The sequence below is a fragment of the Aquarana catesbeiana genome, linkage group LG05 (assembly GCF_042186555.1).
Source record: "Aquarana catesbeiana isolate 2022-GZ linkage group LG05, ASM4218655v1, whole genome shotgun sequence".
NCBI lineage: Eukaryota > Metazoa > Chordata > Amphibia > Anura > Ranidae > Aquarana > Aquarana catesbeiana.
Window position 1 is genome coordinate 643,387,385 of NC_133328.1, and position 21,162 is coordinate 643,408,546.

A 21,162-nucleotide genomic window follows, 5' to 3' on the forward strand; every position below is an offset into this window, starting at 1 on the left:
CAGAAGTAGAAGCAGATGGAACAGGCACCCTATTGGATGCACTTAAAGGCAGAACCAGCTTTGAAGTAGATCTCAAGTCAAAAGCTTTTTTCATTTTGGATAGAGAAGGCAAAAACACCCCTGTCAATATGTGTCCTAAAGAAGAGATTTTCCTTCACTTCCTGTCCTGTAGACACAACAGGAAATGACAGGAAATCCCTCCAAAAATCCTCTCTTAGGTAGTTGTCCCTGAAGTGTGATAATCACTTAACCACCATGATAAGGACCATTGCTAGTAGGGTTTCATTTTTGTAGCCTGGCTGGAGTGCTACTTTAAATGTATAGCAGTGTGTACTTTTTTTTTTTTTTTTTTTGGAACAACGTGTTGGGAAAGATGTTTGCTATGTTATTAATGGAGCAATAAAACAGATAAACAGATTCTGCAAGACTTTTAAAAAAAGAGGAAGATGGAAGTGCGGACCATAAATAGAGGGGGAATCAGACACATAAATCATCATTACGGAGGACACAAGATGAAGATCTGGCAGTGTGTGGTATGGCTCTCTGCGGTCACATTGGAGGTGTCTCACTCTCAGTCTCCAGACCAGGAAGGACGGATCAGAGAGGCCCTGGATCTCTACAACCAGAGAGAGGATGTCCTCTATTTCTATAAACCCCTGGAGGACCTTCCAGCCATACCTATACAGGTGCAGTACAGGGCAATACATGGGGGGAGGGATGGGGGCTTCAAAGACAATAGATTAGGGTTTAGACGGCTTCAAGGGCAATAAATGAGGGGGATGGAGGCTTCAAGGGCATTTGTATTTTTTCAAGGATTTTCCAATATTCCTAAAAATGTAACAAGATGTTAATTCCTTAAAAAAGTTCAGAAAATATAGAGCCATTTATCCAACTGTCATTCCAGAGCCTCTGGTTTATAGAACAGATACATACTAAATACAGAGCCATGTATCCAACTAGGGCGCCCGGACACTGGTGTTCCTACTCTCTTCTCTCTGCAGCAAGCAACTAAGTCTCAGAATCAGCATGGAAAGCCGCCACTCCATTCGCACATAGTGTCAGAGGCGCAGCAGCAGCGGAGGTCTGTGTCTGTGTTCCGACTCCCAAATGAATGAAAGCAAGCAAACATTCATTTATGGGCACTGGTAGGCTGCAATGATGGGCACTGGTGAGGCTGCATTGATGGGTGCTGGTGAGGCTGCATTTTATGGGTGCTGGTGGGCTGCATTGATGGGCGCTGGTGAGGCTGCATTGATTGGCGCTGGTGAGGCTGCATTGATTGGCGCTGGTGAGGCTGTATTTGATTGGCGCTAGTGAGGCTGCATTTATGGGCGCTGGTGAGGCTGCATTGATGGGCGCTGGTGAGGCTGCATTGATGGGTGCTGGTGAGGCTGCATTTGATGGGCGCTCGTGGGCTGCATTGATGGGCGCTGGTAAGGCTGCATTTGATGGGCGCTGGGGAGGCTGCATTTGATGGGCGCTGGTGGGCTGCATTGATGGGCGCTGGTGAGGCTGCATTGATTGGTGCTGGTGAGGCTGCATTGATGGGTGCTGGTGAGGCTGCATTGATGGGTGCTGGTGAGGCTGCATTTGATGGGCGCTGGTGGGCTGCATTGATGGGCGCTGGTGAGGCTGGTTTGATGGACGCTGGTGAGGCTGCATTTGATGGGCGCTGGTGAGGCTGCATTGATTGGCGCTGGTGAGGCTGCATTTGATGGGCGCTGGTGGGCTGCATTGATGGGCGCTGGTGAGGCTGCATTGATTGGTGCTGGTGAGGCTGCATTTGATTGGCGCTAGTGAGGCTGCATTTATGGGCGCTGGTGAGGCTGCATTTGATGGGAGCTTCAATAAAAAGGTGGGGTATACATGGGCAGGGCAAAGGGGGTGGAGTCAGGGGTGGAGCCAGGGGGGTGGCAAAATAAGGTTTCGCCTAGGGTGTCAAAAATCCTTGCACCAGCCCTATATCCAACTGTCCATCCAGAGCCTCTGGTTTATAGACCAGATACATCCTAAATATAGAAACACTTATCCAACTGTCCATCGTGTGATCAAGACTGTCCGGGCTGGAGGACGTTTATTAATAATAATACATTATAATATGATTTGGTAATGGGGGAGATGTGATGATTGATTGATGACAGGTCCCCCGTGAAATCAGGAATAGTTTCATTTACATTACAAGTCACATCTAAGGACTTATTTTTCTTTTTTATTGATAAAAATTGAAAAAGAAAATTGCCAATTTTATTCTAATCAATATTCCCGGATCACTTAGAGGTAACAACGTCTGAAAAGTCTGTTTGCACTCGTCCCCATTCTAGATCTTCTTCCAGGAGGAAACAAAGGATGAAATCCTGAGATTTGGAATAATGGAGACGAGGTGTCTGAAGTCGGAGGGAGGTGACGCAGCGCGGTGTGAATTTAAACCGGATGGGGTGAGTTTTATCTGAGAGGATTTCATGTGAAATGTGAAGTCTTTGTTTATGACGGAGAGCCACATGCAGATGACAGGTCACTCCTCTGATGATGAATGATACAGAATAATACAATGTAACAATATTATTACTTTATATCTCTGAATTAGATGGTCTGTGACAGCTCAATCGCTGTGCAGCATGTAGGCATCATAGGCGTGCGCAGGGGGTGTGCCGGGGGTGACCGGGCACACCCTAATCACCCCATGTGTAGTGGCATATAAACCAGTGTGCAGAAGTGTGCGGGGCATACTGTGCCCTGTTACATTCTACACACCCCGAGTAATCTATCCATGTTCACAGACTGGGCTCCCCTAGGCTCAAGCAGCCAGAATCTAGAGCTGCTGTGCGCTCTATAAATACAGTGCCTTGAAAAAGTATTCATACCCCTTAAAATTTTCCACATTTTGTCATATTAGAACCAAAAACGTAAATTTATTTTATTGGGATTTGATGTGATGGACCAACACAACACAAAGTGGTACATAATTGTGAAGTGGAAGGAAAATGATATATGATACAAATAAATATGTGAAAAGTGTGTGGGGGGGGACATTTGTATCCAGACCCCCTTTACTCTGATACCCCTAACTAAAATCTAGTGGAACCAATTGCTTTCAGAAGTCACCTAATTATTAAATAGAGTCCACCTGTGTGTGATTTAATCTCAGTATAAATACAGCTGTTCTGTAAAGCCCTCAGAGGTTTGTTAGAGAACCTTAGTGAACAAACAAGAAAAATGGGAGAATAGAGTTGGGACTTTACATGAGGCAGGTTGATGTGTATGGTGACGATGCATGAAATAATTATAAATGTAAATAAATTGGATGTCACAATCCCCCAGGGGCAGTTCATGATAGTAACGATGGTAAGCATGATTTACCAATAAGATAAAACATTTATGGTATCAAATATAATCATAAAAAATCAATATATTTCATAAAGTAATAATATATTTAATAATAAATAATTCATTACTAGACACGATTTGTGACAAGACAATGAGAATCATAAAAAGTCAAGTACATAAAAGCAATGGATACATAATTCATATAATATATACAGACGATAAACATGATGATTTGTGGCAGTTATTGGAGCAAGCTTGACTTGGCATCCTTGGATGAACACTCAACGCGTTTCATGGCCTGTTGCCAATCGTCAGGAGTTGGATGCATGAATTAAACTGAAAAATAATTGAATAATTAATAAAAGTAGTGATTAAAAAAAACTATCTATAAAAGTGCACTTTTACCTAAAGGGTAAAGGAAAAGGCAAATTCCTATACTACTTACAAAGCAGCCTATAAGTTATAACCAGCTCCAGAAATGGGATTGAACGGGGGTTGAGGCGGGGGACCATGGGCACCATGGGGGGGAAGCAGCCACGGAGCAGGCCTGACGGCCCCTGCACAAAGGCATGATGTAAAAGGAAAATTGATATATACAGATATATATATATATATACCAATAGATGTTTCCTCTCTCCTCTAGAGTGTTGCAATGTTGATACCATTCGCTCCACTAGGGGTCGGTGCTGGATTGTTTTCCTCTATCCAGCATGTTGGATTCAGTTTGGCTGTGATCACACGGCATAGATCTTTTTTGTTCCCAGGTGGCGTTTCATGCCTCCTTAATTATTGTTCCCGTCCTCTTAATACTTCCAATTTTTATGTTTATTCTTATTTATATTACTATTCCCATGGTTATATTCTATTTAAAATTTTTAGTAGCATTAAAAATCTTATATCTTTTATTCATTGAATCAGGCAATTCGGTTCTGGCGCTCATGATTCACAACGAGGCTTGGTTGCCTGTCATGTATTTAGAGCGATGAGTCAGCGCGTCGCCCGTTCCCCATGACTAAGTCAATCTCTGACGAAACGTACCTCGGGAGGCGGACGTGCTGACGTCATCGCGGTGTATAGTGGGTGTGTGGACGGGTGTCTGTGAGCTGGCCGGCACTCCCTTATGAGCTTTTTTGATCTTCAGCTTTGTTGTAAGTGGAATACCTTTATTTATAATAAAATCGTTTTTTATGGATTCACACTATGGAGGGTTTCTCTTTATATTCCTGTAATCCGGATCGCTGGTCCATCCACTGAGCTATAATCTTCTGGTATCTCCACCATTATCAAGTGTTTTACTGCTGGTGCTGATCTGATGTCCGGATATCGATCTCAGTTTACAGGCTCGCTATCGCTTGCCCTCTGGTAAGCGTGCATTTTGTACGGTGGAGGTTCACTATCACTGGTGTTTTTCATTTTTACACAGAAGGATTATTTCATTAGTATTCACTTCACTGGGCGATATTTTTTCACAGGACTGTGTTTGTTGCTATCCCCTTGTCATTTGGGGAGTTGCCACTTTATTTCATATCTGGCAAGACCGTTATAATATGCCTATTTAGGTATACATATCAATCTTATAGCGCAGCCTCCTATTTTTTTCAACAAAATTCGTTGTCGTAAATATCCGATTGTGTTTACACAATTCCGACGCACAAACTGCCACGCATGCTCGGAATCAAGCAGAAGAACCGCACTAAGAGCCATTTCACACTGGGGCGGTTTGCAGGCGCTATTGCGCTAATAATAGCGCCTGCAAACCGACCCGAAAGTGCCGATGCTTGTATTCCAGTGTGAAAGCCCCGAGGGCTTTCACACTGGAGCGATGCGCTGGCAGGACGGTAAAAAAAGTCCTGCCAGCAGCATCTTCGGAGCGGTGAAGGAGCGGTGTGTATACCGCTCCTTTACCGCTCCTGCCCATTGAAATCAATGGCACGGTGCGGCTATACCGCCGGCAAAGCGCCTCTGCAGAGGCGCTTTGCGGTGGTATTTAACCCTTTCTCGGCCGCTAGCGGGGGGTAAAACCGCCCCGATAGCGGCCGCATACCGACGGTAAAACGCCGCTAATAATAGCGGCGTTTTACCGCCGACGCCGCCCCCCGCCCCAGTGTGAAAGGGCTCTAACTGTTGAACTTCATTTTTCTCGGCTCGTCGTAACGTGTTGTACGTCACCGCATTCTTGACGTTCGGAATTTCCGACAAGATTTGTGAGACCGTGTGTATGCAAGACAAGTTTGAGCCAACATCCATCGGAAAAAAAAAACATGGGATTTTGTTGTCGTAATGTCCGATCGTGTGTACGCGGAATAAGTGTGTGAAGGTGTATGTGTGTATGTGTGTGTGTGGTAAGTAAAAGAAAAGATACCCAATTACCTGAACTCCAGAGAAGTTAGACACAAAAAGGTCTGTTCCTCGTAGTGAAAAATTGCAAAGTGAGACGCCGGCCCACCCCAGGCTGAAGAACCCCCGGTCCTAGGCGGGTCCCCGCCAACGTCATGTATACCACGTGATGGTAATAGAGTCAACCTGTGTGTAATTTAATCTCAGTATAAATATAGCTGTTCTGGGAAGCCCTCACAGGTTTGTTAGAGAACCTTAGTGAACAAATAGCATGAAGGCCAAGGAACACACCAGACAGGTCAGGGATAAAGTTGTGGAGAAGTATAAAGCAGGATTAGGTTATAAAAAAATCTCCCAAGCTTTGAACATCTCACGGAGCTCTGTTCAATCCATCATCTGAAAATAGAAAGAGTATGGCACAACTGCAAACCTACCAAGACATGGAGAGCATGTTGAAGACATGTTGAAGGCATGTGACCTGGTATGGTTCGTCCCGTCCCCCTTTCCTGGCGTGCCAGGCTGCTTGCTCAGATAGGAGTCTGGTATGGATTTTGGGGGGGACCCCACGCCAAATTTGTTTTTATTTTGGCATGGAGTTCCCCTTAAAATCTTTGCCAGACCCAAAGGGCCCGAATGGATTTTGGGGGGAACCCTTTTTTTTTCTTTGTTACATTTTGTCGTGTAGTTCCCTTTAAAATCTTTACCAGACCCAAAGGGCCTGGTATGGATTTTGGGGGGGGGGACCCATGCTGTTTTTATTTATTTTTATTTTGGCGTGGAGTTCCCCTTAAAATCTTTACCGGACCCAAAGGGCCTGGTATGGATTGGGGGGAGGGGGGTCCCCACGCTGTTTTTTTTATTTTGGTGTGGAGTTCCCCTTAAAATCTTTAACCAGACCCAAAGGGCCTAGTATGAATTTTGGGGAGGACCCAATGCTGTTTTTTTTTTTACATTTTGGCATGAAGTTCCCCTTAAAATCTATACCAGACCCAAAGGGCCTGGTGTGGATTTTGGGGGGGACCCTACGCTGTTTTAAATTAGTTTTATTTTGGCGTGGAGTTCCCCTTAAAATCTTTACCAGACCCAAAGGGCCTGGTATGGATTTTGGGTGAGACCCCATGCCGTTTTTTTCTTAATTCTGTCATAGGGTTCCCCTTAACCACTTCAATGCACTGTATTATATACTGTACACTAGAGCTTCACAATTAAGCGTTAAAAAATCGTGATCTCGATCCACCCCCCCTCACAATCTCTATTGCAGAGTTTCCCGATTCTTTCATGTAACAAGTTTAGAGACTTCTCTGCTCATTCAGCTGTCAAAAGAAAAAAAACGGGCAGCCAGCCAAGTTTTTAACAACATTGTTTGTGCTGATAGAGAACTAGAAACATGGTAACTCTTCCTTCTTAGATCAAAGGGATAAACTTCTGTGTGTAAATAAGGGAAGTTTAACCACTTAAAGTCTAAAGCTTTTTCTGACATTTGTTTCTTACAAAGTTAAAATCAGTATTTTTTGCTAGAAAATTACTTGGAGCTCCTACACATTATATATATATATATTTTAGCAGAGACCCTAGGGAATAAAATGGTGATTGTTGCAATATTTAATGTCACACTGTATTTGCCCAGCGGTCTTTCAAATGCAATTTTTGGGGGGAAAATACACTTCAATTAATTAAAAAAAAAAACAGTAAAGTTAGCCCAATTTTTTTTGTTAAATGTGAAAGATAATGTTACGCCACGTGAATCATGAGAGAATCGTGATCTATCTTCTAAGCGAAAAAATTGTGATTCTCATTTTAGCCAGAATCGCGTGCAGCTTTACTGTACACTGACTGCACTGTATATATATATATATATATATACGCACATACACTAGACTGTATGCACTGTATATATAGTCTACACCGAATGCACCGTAGATAGATAGATAGATAGATAGATAGATAGATAGATAGATAGATAGATAGATAGATAGATAGATAGATAGATAGATAGATAGATAGATAGATAGATAGATGTAGAGTTTTAAGAGTTTGACTTAAATTGTTTTATTTCGGATCGTTAATTGATTTTTAGGTCGTATAAATTTATATATTAGTTTTTTATATGGATTTTTTGTATATATTTTTTATATGAATTTTTTATATATTAATTTTTATATGTGAATTCTTGCATCTGACCATAGAAATACATTTTTTTTGTGTGGTTCTATAAAAGTGTTTTAGAAAACTTTTAGAATTTTAAATATTGATATGTATTGTAAAGTGGAGGTTGCCGGTTGGTTGCTCTGACGTATTTTTGTTTTGTAGTTTTAATGTGTTTTATTGTTTAAATATTGTGCAAATGGTGTTTTATATTATTCGTAGCAATTTGAGCACTATTGATAGATACTTTCGATCATAATTGTGCTGTTACGATTTCTCCCCTTTCATGTGAGTTTGCCAGGGACAGAGCTTGCTCGGCTGGCGAGTTAGTTTTTGCCCTGTATGTCCATTTTTTCAAAGGGCTCTGACATGCTTGCTGTACTGAGCTCAGTCTCTATGTCCGTACGGCGATCAACACCGTTAGGATCACTACTGCGCATGTCTGGCAATCAGGTGGCTGATAATAGGGCCGTTGTACGGGTCTCCGAACACCGCTAATGAAGTCCCGTCCACTGGGACGATACGCGTGCGGGAGGACCCCGAACACGTCAGCAGCAGCCACCCTCCCACTCAGTCTCTGTGAGACATGCTTGCAGCTTGCAGCGAACGTATTTATTCTCAGCTGGGATCACAGGGCTTTACTTGTGAGTAGTTTACTTTTGGATTTAAATAAAATGTGTTAAGTATATACAGAGAGAACTATGGGTGTCTTATTTTGATCTTACATGGTACAACGAGGTTTGTCTGTAACAACATTGATTGGGAGATCTGATGAGCGATTTGGAGCAGTAAAGCAGTGGATGTGTAATAGGAGCCGGATCTCTGGATCTCTGGATCTCCGGATCTCCAGATCTTCGGATCTCTGGATCTATTGATCTCTGGATCTCTGGATCTGCGGATCTCTAGATCTCTGGATCTCCGGATCTCTGGATCTGCGCTAGATCTCTGGATCTCTGGATCTATTGATCTCTGGATCTCTGGATCTGCAGATCTCTGGATCTCTGGATCTGCGGGTCTCTGGATCTCTGGATCTGCGGGTCTCTGGATCTCTGGATCTATTGATCTCTGGATCTCTGGATCTGCGGATCTCTAGATCTCTGGATCTGCGCTAGATCTCTGGATCTCTGGATCTGCAGATCTCTGGATCTGCGGGTCTCTGGATCTCTGGATCTGCGGATCTCTGGATCTGCGGATCTCTGGATCTCTAGATCTCCGGATCTCCAGATCTCTGGATCTCTGGATCTGCGGATCTCTGGGTCTCTAGATCTCTGGATCTCTGGATCTGCGGATCTCTGGGTCTCTAGATCTCTGGATCTCTGGATCTGCGGATCTCTGGGTCTCTAGATCTCCGGATCTCCAGATCTCTGGATCTCTGGATCTGCGGATCTCTGGGTCTCTAGATCTCTGGATCTGCGGATCTCTGGATCTGCGGATCTCTGGATCTGCGGATCTCTGGATCTCTGGATCTCAGGATCTCAGGATCTCTGGATCTGCGGATCTCTGGAAAACATCTTTACCTCTTTAACCCCTTGTAAAGGGGAAGTCTTTTGTAGACCTATCTGTTAGTTCAGTAGGTCCACTGTGCAAGGTGAGCGGCCTGTATTTCTGTCAGTGGTGGTATTTTCACGAATCTGCACCAGATTGAAAAGCATCTTTACCAGCACAAGTGTTCACAGCTGAGGTCTCTCTCTGCCTTACTCCCTGTTTATTTCTTTACATGCATGGACTTTCTCTCTGAAGTTTTAAAGTTATACAAATATTAATCCTTATTGATTCAGTTTCTTTTTAAATTAGCGCTTCACTATTTATGATTTAAAAAAATTCTGAGCATGAGGGTTGGCCTGCTTTGATCACATGATCCCAATGTAACACAATTCTACCCTCCCCCCCACTGACTTCCAATGATCTGGGAGAGGGGCGGGCACAGACAGCAGATTATTTGGAGTGTCGGTCTTAGAAGATCAGTGCTATGGTATAGGTGAGAGACATTCAGCTGTTATTTTATCTGAATACGCAGGAAGTTAAAATCTGTGATCTGAACCTGACTGCACCCGGCAAAGAGAACATGCAGTGTGACATCATAACCAAGGTAAGTGACCGACACAAAATCCATCCTCACCCCCTGCTGGAGGACTCGGCTCCTTCCTCTATAACTCTCCTCTCCTGATATACTCTGCACTGCTGAATGACTCTGCTCCTCTCCTCTATAACTCTCCTCTCCTGAAATACTCTGCTCTGCTGGTGGACTCTGCTCCATCCTCTATAACTCTCCTCTCCTGAAATACTCTGCTCTGCTGAAGGACTCTGCTCCTTCCTCTATAACTCTCCTCTCCTGAAATACTCTGCACTGCTGGAGGACTCTGCTCCTTCCTCTATAACTCTCCTCTCCTGAAATACTCTGCTCTGCTGGAGGACTCTGCTCCTTCCTCTATAACTCTCCTCTCCTGAAATACTCTGCACTGCTGGAGGACTCTGCCCCTTCTTCTATAACTCTCCTCTCCTTAAATACTCTGCACTGCTGAATGACTCTGCTCCTTCCTCTATAACTCCCCTCTCCTGAAATACTCTGCACTTCTGGAGGACTCTGCTCCTTCCTCTATAACTCTCCTCTCCTGAAATACTCTGCTCTGCCGGAGGACTCTGCTCCTTCCTCTATAACTCTCCTCTCCTGAAATACTCTGCTCTGCTGGAGGACTCTGCTCCTTCCTCTACCCAACTCTCCTCTCCTGAAATACTCTGCTGGAGGACTCTGCTCCTTCTTCTATAACTCCCCTCTCCTGAAATACTCTGCACTACCGGAGGACTCAGCTCCTTTTTCTATAACTCTCCTCTCCTGAAATACTCTGCTCTGCCGGAGGACTCTGCTCCTTCCTCTATAACTCTCCTCTCCGGATATACTCTGCTGGAGGACTCTGCTCCTTCTTCTATAACTCTCCTCTCCTGAAATACTCTGCTCTGCTGGAGGACTCTGCTCCTTCCTCTATAACTCTCCTCTCCTGATATACTCTGCTGGAGGACTCTGCTCCTTCTTCTATAACTCTCCTCTCCTGAAATACTCTGCACTGCTGGAGGACTCTGCTCCTTCCTCTATAACTCTCCTCTCCTGAAATACTCTGCTCTGCTGGAGGACTCTGCTCCTTCCTCTATAACTCTCCTCTCCTGAAATACTCTGCTCTGCTGGAGGACTCTGCTCCTTCCTCTACCCAACTCTCCTCTCCTGAAATACTCTGCTGGAGGACTCTGCTCCTTCTTCTATAACTCTCCTCTCCTGAAATACTCTGCTCTGCTGGAGGACTCTGCTCCTTCTTCTATAACTCTCCTCTCCTGAAATACTCTGCTCTGCTGGAGGACTCTGCTCCTTCCTCTACCCAACTCTCCTCTCCTGAAATACTCTGCTGGAGGACTCTGCTCCTTCTTCTATAACTCTCCTCTCCTGAAATACTCTGCTCTGCTGGAGGACTCTGCTCCTTCTTCTATAACTCTCCTCTCCTGAAATACTCTGCTCTGCTGGAGGACTCTGCTCCTTCTTCTATAACTCTCCTCTCCTGAAATACTCTGCTGGAGGACTCTGCTCCTTCCTCTATAACTCTCCTCTCCTGAAATACTCTTCTCCTTCCTCTATGTATGGGTAGTAATGAATGGTGTACATGGGAGGAGCCATATAGGACAATTACATATGCGGCTTCTGCTTCCTGCTTTGTAGTGCTGCACAGTGATTGCACTTTACTGTTCCTCCGCAGTACAAATCATTACATACACAGGTTGGTCTTTCCTGCATTGAACGTCTGTACAGTAAATGCACGATTGTTTACCTGTCTCCGCAGTGTAATTGGTTTTATCTCAGCAGTCCTTCTTCAGGGTGGTGACATTCCCGGGCCCCTCCCCCCTGAATGTAAATCCGACTTCTAATGTAATTATTGGGAAATCTCACTTCCTCCTTCAGGTTTCAAGGAGGAGACGTCCCGGCAGACCAAACCGTCCAAACCGTCCAGGCTCTAACAGCGGTATTGGTTACGCATGAAGCACAAAAGAGCGGGCGTTCCTTCAATGAAGAGAAGAGAAGTGGATTCCATGGAACGTTCTCTATGAAATGTCACATAAAGGAGTAAAATAAAGAATGAAAATGATGTGAGTCTCGGAATTGTCATTGATGCACCAGATCCGGGTTATAATGTATGGCGGGGGGATGGGTACATTTTGGCTCTCATTGCCGGACCAATACACACCATTGTCTTCAACCATGAAAAGACGATCGTCTCATTTCTTCATGTCACTCATTATCCACCAATGTATGAAATCTGATTTGTGGGTAAAAAAACATTGTGTGACGACCATCCTTCCAATAATATTATATATGCCTACCTAACCTATATCCTATCCTTCCTATACTATTCTATATTATATCCTTCCTATAATGTCCTATATCCTGTCCTTCCTATACTATCCTATATCATATCCTTTCTTTCCTGTCGCATCATGGCAGCATACACGTTGGGTTGTGACTCCGCCTCCACAACCTGATAGGACCACATAGCTATAAATTAGAGAGTAGACACCTGCCCCAGTATTCTCTTATTTTTCCTCACCTGTCAGGACGCACAGATCAGCACCCCCTTACCGCTTCGCCCCAGCCAGGTTCTAGCCTCTCCTGGATGGAAGTCCTTCTTGTACAGCCTCTAAACGAGCTAAATGGAAGGAGCCCCACTCTGGTGATCTCAGGGGCATACTCTCATCTCACTCAGCTGTCTGCCACAAATATAAGCCTTAAACAGGCTTCAGGTGCAGCAGCCCACAAAAGCCTTAAACAGGATTGCTGGAGGAATGGCCAGGAAAACTTCATTGTGGCCTCATGAAATAAGCCTTAAACAAGCTTAGTTGTGTGCAGCGGTCTCCCCCCCCCCTCTTTCCCCCTCTCCTACCAGTACCTCTGCCCGTCTGCTGGGCTCTGTGGTTCTCCAGATCTGCTGTCCGGAGCGCCGAGCGTTCTCGGCGTCCTCGCGCATGCGCGGTGCGTCGTTTGGGCACCGCTAGGCTGCTTTCCAGCTTCCAAGATGGCGCCGGGTGTCCCGCGGCGCTACTGCGCATGCGCGAGCGTCCGACGCTGATGGCGGCGGATTTAAAAGCCCAGCAGTAGCTGTATTTGCTGCTGCTGGTTGTCTATGCATGACAGATTGTTTGTTTGGACTCCAAAGCGCTCTACAAAGGTAAGTGGCCTTCCTTTACACTGCCCTTAAGTCAGGATTCCTGCTCCCTCTGAAGTCTCCTCTGCATAGCGCTGTTTATTCTCTCTCCCTACAGGTTTCCAGTCCGCTTTTTCTCTATGGAGACCGCTGCCCCAGCAGATCACCGTCAGCCTATTAGGTAAGGGGGGGGAAGACAAATGTAAGTATTGAAGATTGAAAAAGAGAGCACTACTAACGCTGCCTAAATTGGTCAGCCCTACCAGGTCTTCAAGAACGTCTGCTTCAAGACAAAGAGAGTCCTCACACAGGAGAAGTCGCTCCAGACACAGAAGGAGCCGTTCCTATCACAGAAGAAGCCGCTCGAGAGGAAGCCGCAGAAGAAGCCGCTCCCGGTCGCGCTCTAGACACGGCCGATCCCGCCACAGAAGATCACCCTCACGCAGGCATCGTTCCCCCGCACGCCACTCCCGTCCTGCCGGGAACGCATGCTGGGTTTGCGGCGCAGCGGCTCTTCCGGGAAAACTGGTCTGTCAAACATGCCGGGAAGAGGCCACAAGAGAGAGAATCTTGGAGGTCGGAGATTCAGCTGGGGCCGTAGCCCCCCAGGCCTCGGTATCAGATGTGGATTTCTCCACTACTACCTCTCCAGCCCGGGCTAGCACATCAAAGGAGCAAGACTCCCTGTCTGATAATGAGAGTCTGGAGGTATCGGCCGGATTCGACTTCAGTCTGGTAGAGCCGTTTATAAAATCGGTTAAGGAGGCGATAGGATGGGAGGAACCCCAGGAAGCCCAACCGAAACAGAGGAAGTATTTTCCTCAGCTCAGAAAGGATCCAGAATCCTTCCCGTTCATTGACGAACTTGAGGACCTGATCAAGGAAGAATGGCAGAGGCCAGAAAAGAAGTCTAGTCTGAATGACAGACTACTGAAACTATACCCACTCAAGGAGCCTAAGGTGAACCCTCTGGTGTCCCCTCCGGTAGTGGATGCATCCCTGATGCGCCTAGCCAGGCATGTTACCCTCCCGTTAGAAGACGCAGTAATGTTTAGAGATGTCCTCGACAGAAAGATCGACACGGATCTCAAGCGGGCTTACCTGTCGGCTGGAGGCGCCTGCAGGCCTGCAATAGCACTTGCCGCAGTAGGAAGAGCCATCTCGAGCTGGTCCACAAGCGCGGAAAAGCTTGTATCAGAGGGGGCAGACCAAGAAACAATAGTAAAGGCGTTGCAAGAGTTAAGCCTGGCGGGCGACTTTGTGGCTGAAGCTTCAGTCGACACCATCAGGTCTGCATCTAAATCTATGCTGGCCTCAGTAACAGCCAGAAGAGCATTATGGCTGAAGCCCTGGACAGCGGATCCAGCTTCCAAAACCAACTGGTGTCGTATTCCGTTTGATGGTGAGCACCTCTTCGGAACAAAATTAGACACAGCCATCTCCAAAGTAACTGGCGGAAAGTCCGGGCTCATCCCCTCAGACAGGAGTCCCAAGCAACAGAGACCTCCTCCCTTTAAGCGGAACCTCCCAGAGAGGTATAGGGACGCGAGAGCATACACACCAGGCAAGGAGTATCGAAGGAGCTGGAAGAATCCTCAAACCTCCTTTATGAAGTTTCAGAAGCCTAAGGCGCCTGCTTCCAGTGACCAGAAGCCCTTTTGAAGGTGCGCCCGTCCGACCAGCGGTAGTGGGAGCAAGACTCTCCAGTTTCAAGCTGGTCTGGGCGGAAACCATAAGGGATACCTGGACCCTGGCCACTGTCACCTTCGGCCACAGGTGGTCCTTCAAAAACCGGCCCCCAGGGGATCAGTTCTATCCAACCCGTATTCCCCCATCGCGGGAAAAAAGGTTGTCGTTACTGAACTACATCCAAGATCTTCTCCAAAAACGAGCAATAGTAGAGGTTCCACTGGCACAACGAGGCAGGGGATTCTACTCTCCATTATTTCTCGTCAAGAAGAAGTCAGGGGACTTTCGTCCGGTTCTAGACCTAAAGAACCTCAACAGGTCCATCAGAGTGGAGTCATTCAGGATGGAGAGCTTGCAGTCTATCCTACAGGCCATAAATCTGGGAGACTGGATGCTCTCCATAGATCTCCAGGATGCCTACCTGCATATTCCAATCCACGGGGCATTCCAGAAATTCCTGCGATTCTCGGTGGGTCAAGGGCACTTCCAGTTTCGAAGCCTTCCCTTTGGCATCTCAACAGCCCCCAGAACATTTACGAAGGTGTTACTACCAGCAATAGCCTTTTTGAGGGAGAAAGGTCTAAGGGTCCACCATTACCTGGACGACATCCTCCTCCTCTCAAGCAGCCAGGAATCACTCGTCCAACATCGCGAGATCCTGGTTTCCACCCTAATGAGTTTAGGATGGATAATCAATTGGCAGAAAAGCAACACCCAACCTACCCAAAGGATGGTCTTCCTGGGAGCCGAACTGGACACCCGAGCAAACACAGTGGAATTGCCAAGGGAGAAATTGTCCCTACTCATTCGGAAAGTGAAAGAGGCTATCCCAGCGTCATGTCTACCGGCCAGAGCATACCTCAGCCTCCTAGGTTCCCTATCAGCAACCATTCCAATGGTCAGATGGGCGCAATGGAATACCAGACCCCTACAAGCCTCCTTCCTGCGCCAGTGGGACGGATGGTCCATGTCCCAATTGATTCGCATCCCAGAGGAAGCCAGGCTATCTTTACGGTGGTGGACCCACCCCGACAACCTCAGCAGGAGCAAGCAGATAGTCATCCTCCACCAGGAGGTAGTAACTTCAGACGCCAGTCTGGAAGGATGGGGGGCACACTACCTACACTATGCAGCTCAGGGCCGCTGGCCCTTCAAGACCAAGGATGTAGTATCGAACGTCCTAGAGATGAAGGCAGCCTTCCAAGCCCTCTTGGCATTCAGCTCACTCCTGAGAGGGAAACAAGTCCTCATTCAAATGGACAACCGAGTGGCGGTAGCCTACATCAACAGGCAGGGGGGTACCAAGAGCATCTCCATGATGCGGGAAGTCGGTCCGGTGATGCAATGGGCTCAACTGAACCTGTGGGACCTGAAGGCGACCTATATTCCGGGGGTTCAGAACCTACTGGCGGACTCTCTCAGCAGAACATTCGTTTCCAACAACGAGTGGTGTCTAAGCCCACAGGCCTTTGCCCTCATATGCCAGACATGGGGTCATCCAGACATAGACCTCGCAGCAACACCAGAGAACAAGAAGTGTCAGAGGTTTCTGTCGAGGAACCCCTTCCCCGCAGCGGAGGGTACGGATTGTCTCCAGCACGCCTGGAACTTTCGCCTAGGCTACATTTTTCCACCAACCCCACTGATAGCCAAGTTCCTTCTGAGGCTCAAACACTCAACAGCTCTAGTACTGGCTGTGATTCCCTTTTGGCCACGGAGGCCTTGGTTCACCACCCTCCTGCAACTGAGCACAGCGGATCCACTTCCACTCCCGGTAACAACGGATCTACTAACCCAGGGCCAGCTACTACATCCGAATCCAGAGAGATTGCACCTAGCGGCCTGGAGACTGAAAGGTCTAGGTTCCTAGATCAAGGATGTTCTCAGAAGGTAGTCGATACCCTGCTTCAAGCCAGGAAATCCTCCACGAATAGCACCTACGAGAGAATCTGGGAAAGATTCTCTTCCTTTGCTCAGGAACAAGGTTGGGACCCGTCTTCCCCATCAGCAGTACAGGTGCTTGAGTTCCTTCAGTCAGGTCTAGACAAAGGCCTTAGGTCTAACACCCTGAAAGTCCAAGTCTCTGCCATCTCTGCCTTGACAGGGGTCAGGTGGGCACTTAACCCTCTGGTGGTGCAATTTCAAAAAGCCTGCCTAAAGCTAAGACCGCCCAGGAAACCTTCATTTCCAACATGGGACCTATCAACTGTCCTAGAGGTTTTATCCGGAGAACCATTTTTCCCACTTGAGGATACCTCCCTCTGGGACCTGACTCTAAAGGTATCCTTCCTAATTGCCATCACATCAGCGAAGAGGGTCTCAGAAATGCAAGCCTTGCTGATCAAAGAACCGTATCTGATGGTTTACCCAGACAGACTAACCCTGAAGCCTTCAGACAGGTTTATCCCAAAAGTCTCCTCTGCGTTCCACTTTAACCAGGAGATTGACCTCCCGGCTTTGATCACGGATCAGGGCGTCCCTCATCCCCTGGATGTCAAGGGCAACATTCTCCATTACCTTTCGGTAACCAAGCCATTCAGGAAATGCGAGAACCTTTTAGTCATCCCACATGGGTTCAGGAAGGGCCAGGCAGCTTCTGCCCGTACCATCGCCTCATGGCTCGTGAAAGCTATCAAGAAGGCCTACTCCTTAAGCACCTTGCAGATTCTGGGAGATCTAAGAGCGCATTCCACCAGGGCAATGGCTACTTCATGGGCAGCTTACTGTAAAGTTTCAGCGGAAACCATTTGTAGAGCGGCCACTTGGTCTTCGAGGAACACCTTCATTTCTCATTATAGAATAGACGCTGCACGCTTAGCAGCAGTTGAATTTGGGAGGGCCGTTATACAGGCCAACTCTTCTGTTCCTTGTCAATAAATTTTGATTTTGCATTCCCACCCAGTTTGGCGAGTTACTCCCCAACGTGTATGCTGCCATGATGCGACAGGAAAATGGAAAATTGTATACTCACCTTTCCGTAATTTTCCTTTCCTGTCGCATCTTCATGGCAGCATACAATCACCCACCCTCTAAGGTGACATGTGTATATATTTACAGAGAATACTGGGGCAGGTGTCTACTCTCTAATTTATAGCTATGTGGTCCTATCAGGTTGTGGAGGCGGAGTCACAACCCAACGTGTATGCTGCCATGAAGATGCGACAGGAAAGGAAAATTACGGAAAGGTGAGTATACAATTTTCCGTTATACTGTCCTATATTATCCCAACCTATATCCTATACTTCTTGTACTGTTCTATATGTTATCCTAGGCTGTAAACTTTCCAATATCTTTTTATTTCCCATATCCTATTCCATAATCTATAATTTCCTATTCTATCGGATATCTTGTTCTATCTTTTCTTAAAGCCTTCCTATTGGTAACATATATCTAATCCTATTCTATATTTTTTTGAATTTTAATCCAAAAAAAAATACAATACATAACCCAATTTTTTTGGTAAAATATAAAAGATGATGTCATGCCAAGTAAACAGATACCAAACATGTCATGCTTGAAAACTGCGCACGCCCGTGCAACGGCGACAAACTATGTGATTTTTTTTTTTTTTTTAAACGATGTAAAGTTTACTATTCATAGGTGACACTGTAAAAGCCTTTACAGGTTACCAGATTAGATTTACAGAGGAGGTCTGGTGCTAGAATTACTGCCCATGATCTGACATTCGCAGTGATACCTCACATGTGTTTGCCTTGTAACCGGGGGTTACAAGTGTTCCCCCTTTTTGGAGGGTTCCTTCTATAAAATAATTTGGGATGTTGGCAACCCCTTATTGAGAATTCAATTGCTTCTCTTTGTGGTTCACCACTATACTCACATGTGTGGCTTGAATGCCCTTTTCATATGTGGGTACGACATACGCATTCGCTTCTGCGTGCGAGCACTTTACATTTTTTTTGTGGTTTTTATTATGTTTATTTTATTTTTTTTTTTATTTTTACACTTTGCCTTTACATTTTTTTTTAATCACTTTTATTTCCATTACAAGGAATGTAGACATCCCTTGTAATAGGAATAAGGCATGACAGGTTCTCTTTACAGGGAGATTGGTGGGTTTTGCAATTTTTTATGTCAAACAGTATTTGCGCAGCGGATTTTCAAACACAATTTTTTTCTGGGGGGGAAGTAACATACTTTTTGAATTTTAATGCAAAAAAATACAGAAAAATAACCCAATTTTTTGGTAAAATATCAAAGGTGATGTTACACCGAGTAAACAGATACCAAACATGTCACACTTTCAAACTCGACGAAAGATGTAAATTTTTCTATCCAGAGGCAACGCTTTAAAAGCCTTTACAGGTCACCGCTTTAGATTCACAAAGGAGGTCTGGTGCTAGAATTACTGACGTTCGTGGGGGATACCTCACATGTGAGGGACGATCGCTCTTTGCGTGCGTGCGGGGCCGATGCGTGCAGCATTTGCCTTTGTCCATCCAGTCAAACCAACATAGAAAATAAATAAAATAAAAAATAAATAAATAAATAACAAAATAACAAAAAAACAAAACATGCATCTGATTTATTTATTTCTTTTTTTCCTAGAAAATTACTATTTGTTTGGAGTGCATCCAATTTATTATTTATTTATTTTTTGCTAGAAAATGACTTGGAATCCCCAAACATTTTATATATTTTTTTAAGTCCCTAGAGAATAAAATATCCGATGTTGCAAATTTTTTTTTTTTTTTTTTTTTTGTCACACGATAATTGCACAGTGGTTCATTTATCGCAACTTTTCAGGAAAACAAAATAAATACATTGTAGTGAGCAGAAACACAATATAATACCCATTTTTTTTTTGGTAAAATATAAAAGATGATGTTACACAGAGTAAATAGACACCAAACATGTCACACTTTAAAATCGCACACAGCCGTGGAACGGCGACAAAATACAGTAGATTAAATTCTCCATAGGCAACGCTTTAAAAGTCTTTACAGGTCACCATTTTAGAGGAACACAGGAGGTCTGGTGCTAGAATTATTGCTCACGCTCTGACATTCACGAAGATACCTCACATGTGTTGTGCGATCGCCATTTACATATGTTTGTGGGACAGGACTGCACGTTCGCCTTTGTGTGTAAGCATAGTGCTTTAGATTATTATTTTTTGCCTAATTTTATTTAAATTGTCCCTTTTTTTTTTTTAATCAACTTTATTGCTATCACAAGGGATGGTCAACATCCCTTGTGATAGCAATGGGCGGTAACAGGTCCTCTTTATGGGTTTTATGGGACCCGGTATCTCTCCTCTGGCCTCCAATGCATCTGCTCAAACTGAGATCGGTTCGATCGGCTGCTTTACAAGCTGGTAACACCTCGTCAACACACAAACCGAAGCTGGAAGTGACACAATCCTCGTTTACAGTACAAGTAAGCCGATTAGTAGGCGATAACAAGAACACATAATGAAATAAACCATCAGACGCGGTTCCCTACATTATAATTCCATGCTACAAACACATGGATAATATTGAGTGGTGGAAAATATAAGGATTTGTTCTATAAAGTTGCTCCCTGAGCAGCAGATCATCCAGGTACCCCAGAATATTTGGGAGGTGGGCAGCACTATTGGTAGGCCCTGCACTGAAAATGCCAGTCCTCCATCACAAGAAAAGTTTAGGTAAGGAGGTAAAAATTCGGAACATGTAGGCACCATCTTTTACATCTACCAAAGCAAGGAAATCCTGGCTACAGCAAGGCCACTGCCATAGGAGATGATTGACACTGCCGGAAGAGCAGCCCCCCCTTTTCCAGGGGTCAGAGGCAGGCACCAAGCGGGCACAGACCACGCCATGGGACCTGGACCCCTAGGCGGTTGGCCCAGGTCCGTACCTAACAAACTTGTTGAGAACAACATAGAAAGAACATCGCCCCTTGGCCTGGGGCCGCAAGAGGTTCTAGGAGATATCGTGAACCTTTCACCAACTGGAAGCAGCATGATCTCTACTTGTGGCAGAAGGTGAGTGAAAACCCGAAACAGCAAACAACCTCTTCCAAACATGGGAATGACATTTTATTGGGAAAAGGCCTTCGAGTCCTACAGAACTGGCCCTGAGGCTTCGCTGTCGAGGCCGAAACCTGCGAGTGGCGAAGGATTGCCTCATGGTAACAGGAGTAGAAGCAGATGGAACAGGCACCCTATTGGATGCACTCGAAGGCAGTCAAAAGCTTTTTTCATTTTGGATAGAGAAGGCAAAAACACCCCTGTCAATATGGGTCCTGATGAAGAGATTTTCCTTCACTTCTTGTACTGTAGACCCAACAGGAAGTGACAGGAAATCCCTCCAAAAGTCCTCTCCTAGGTAGTTGTCCCTGAAATGTGATAATCACTTAGTCACCATGATAAGGACCATTGCTAGTAGGGTTTCATTTTTGAAGCCTGGCTGGAGTGCTACTTTAAATCAATAGCAGTATGTACTTTTTTTTTTTTTTTTTTTTTAGGAACAACGTGTTGGGAAAG

At 45.5% G+C, this 21,162-nt stretch overlaps 1 protein-coding gene across 1 annotated transcript; it reads left to right on the forward strand.

Annotated features, from left to right (window-relative positions):
• The first annotated feature begins 454 nt into the window (after positions 1–454).
• LOC141145621 (cathelicidin-1-like) lies at positions 455–11,939 on the forward strand. The gene is made up of 4 exons (XM_073632450.1): positions 455–686; positions 2,322–2,435; positions 9,824–9,895; positions 11,750–11,939. The coding sequence occupies exons 1-4, from the start codon at positions 513–515 to the stop codon at positions 11,825–11,827; spliced, it is 438 nt and encodes a 145-aa protein (XP_073488551.1). The 5' UTR covers positions 455–512; the 3' UTR covers positions 11,828–11,939.
• The last annotated feature ends 9,223 nt before the right edge of the window (positions 11,940–21,162 follow it).

Excerpts from the sequence above, each read along its gene's own strand:
- LOC141145621 (XM_073632450.1), top strand. The coding sequence starts at position 513 with ATGAAGATCTGGCAGTGTGTGGTATGGCTCTCTGCGGTCACATTGGAG. Across the intron at positions 2,436-9,823 it reads GTGAATTTAAACCGGATGGG|GAAGTTAAAATCTGTGATCT; the intron begins GTGAGTTTTATC and ends CTGAATACGCAG. Across the intron at positions 9,896-11,749 it reads AGTGTGACATCATAACCAAG|GTTTCAAGGAGGAGACGTCC; the intron begins GTAAGTGACCGA and ends TTCCTCCTTCAG.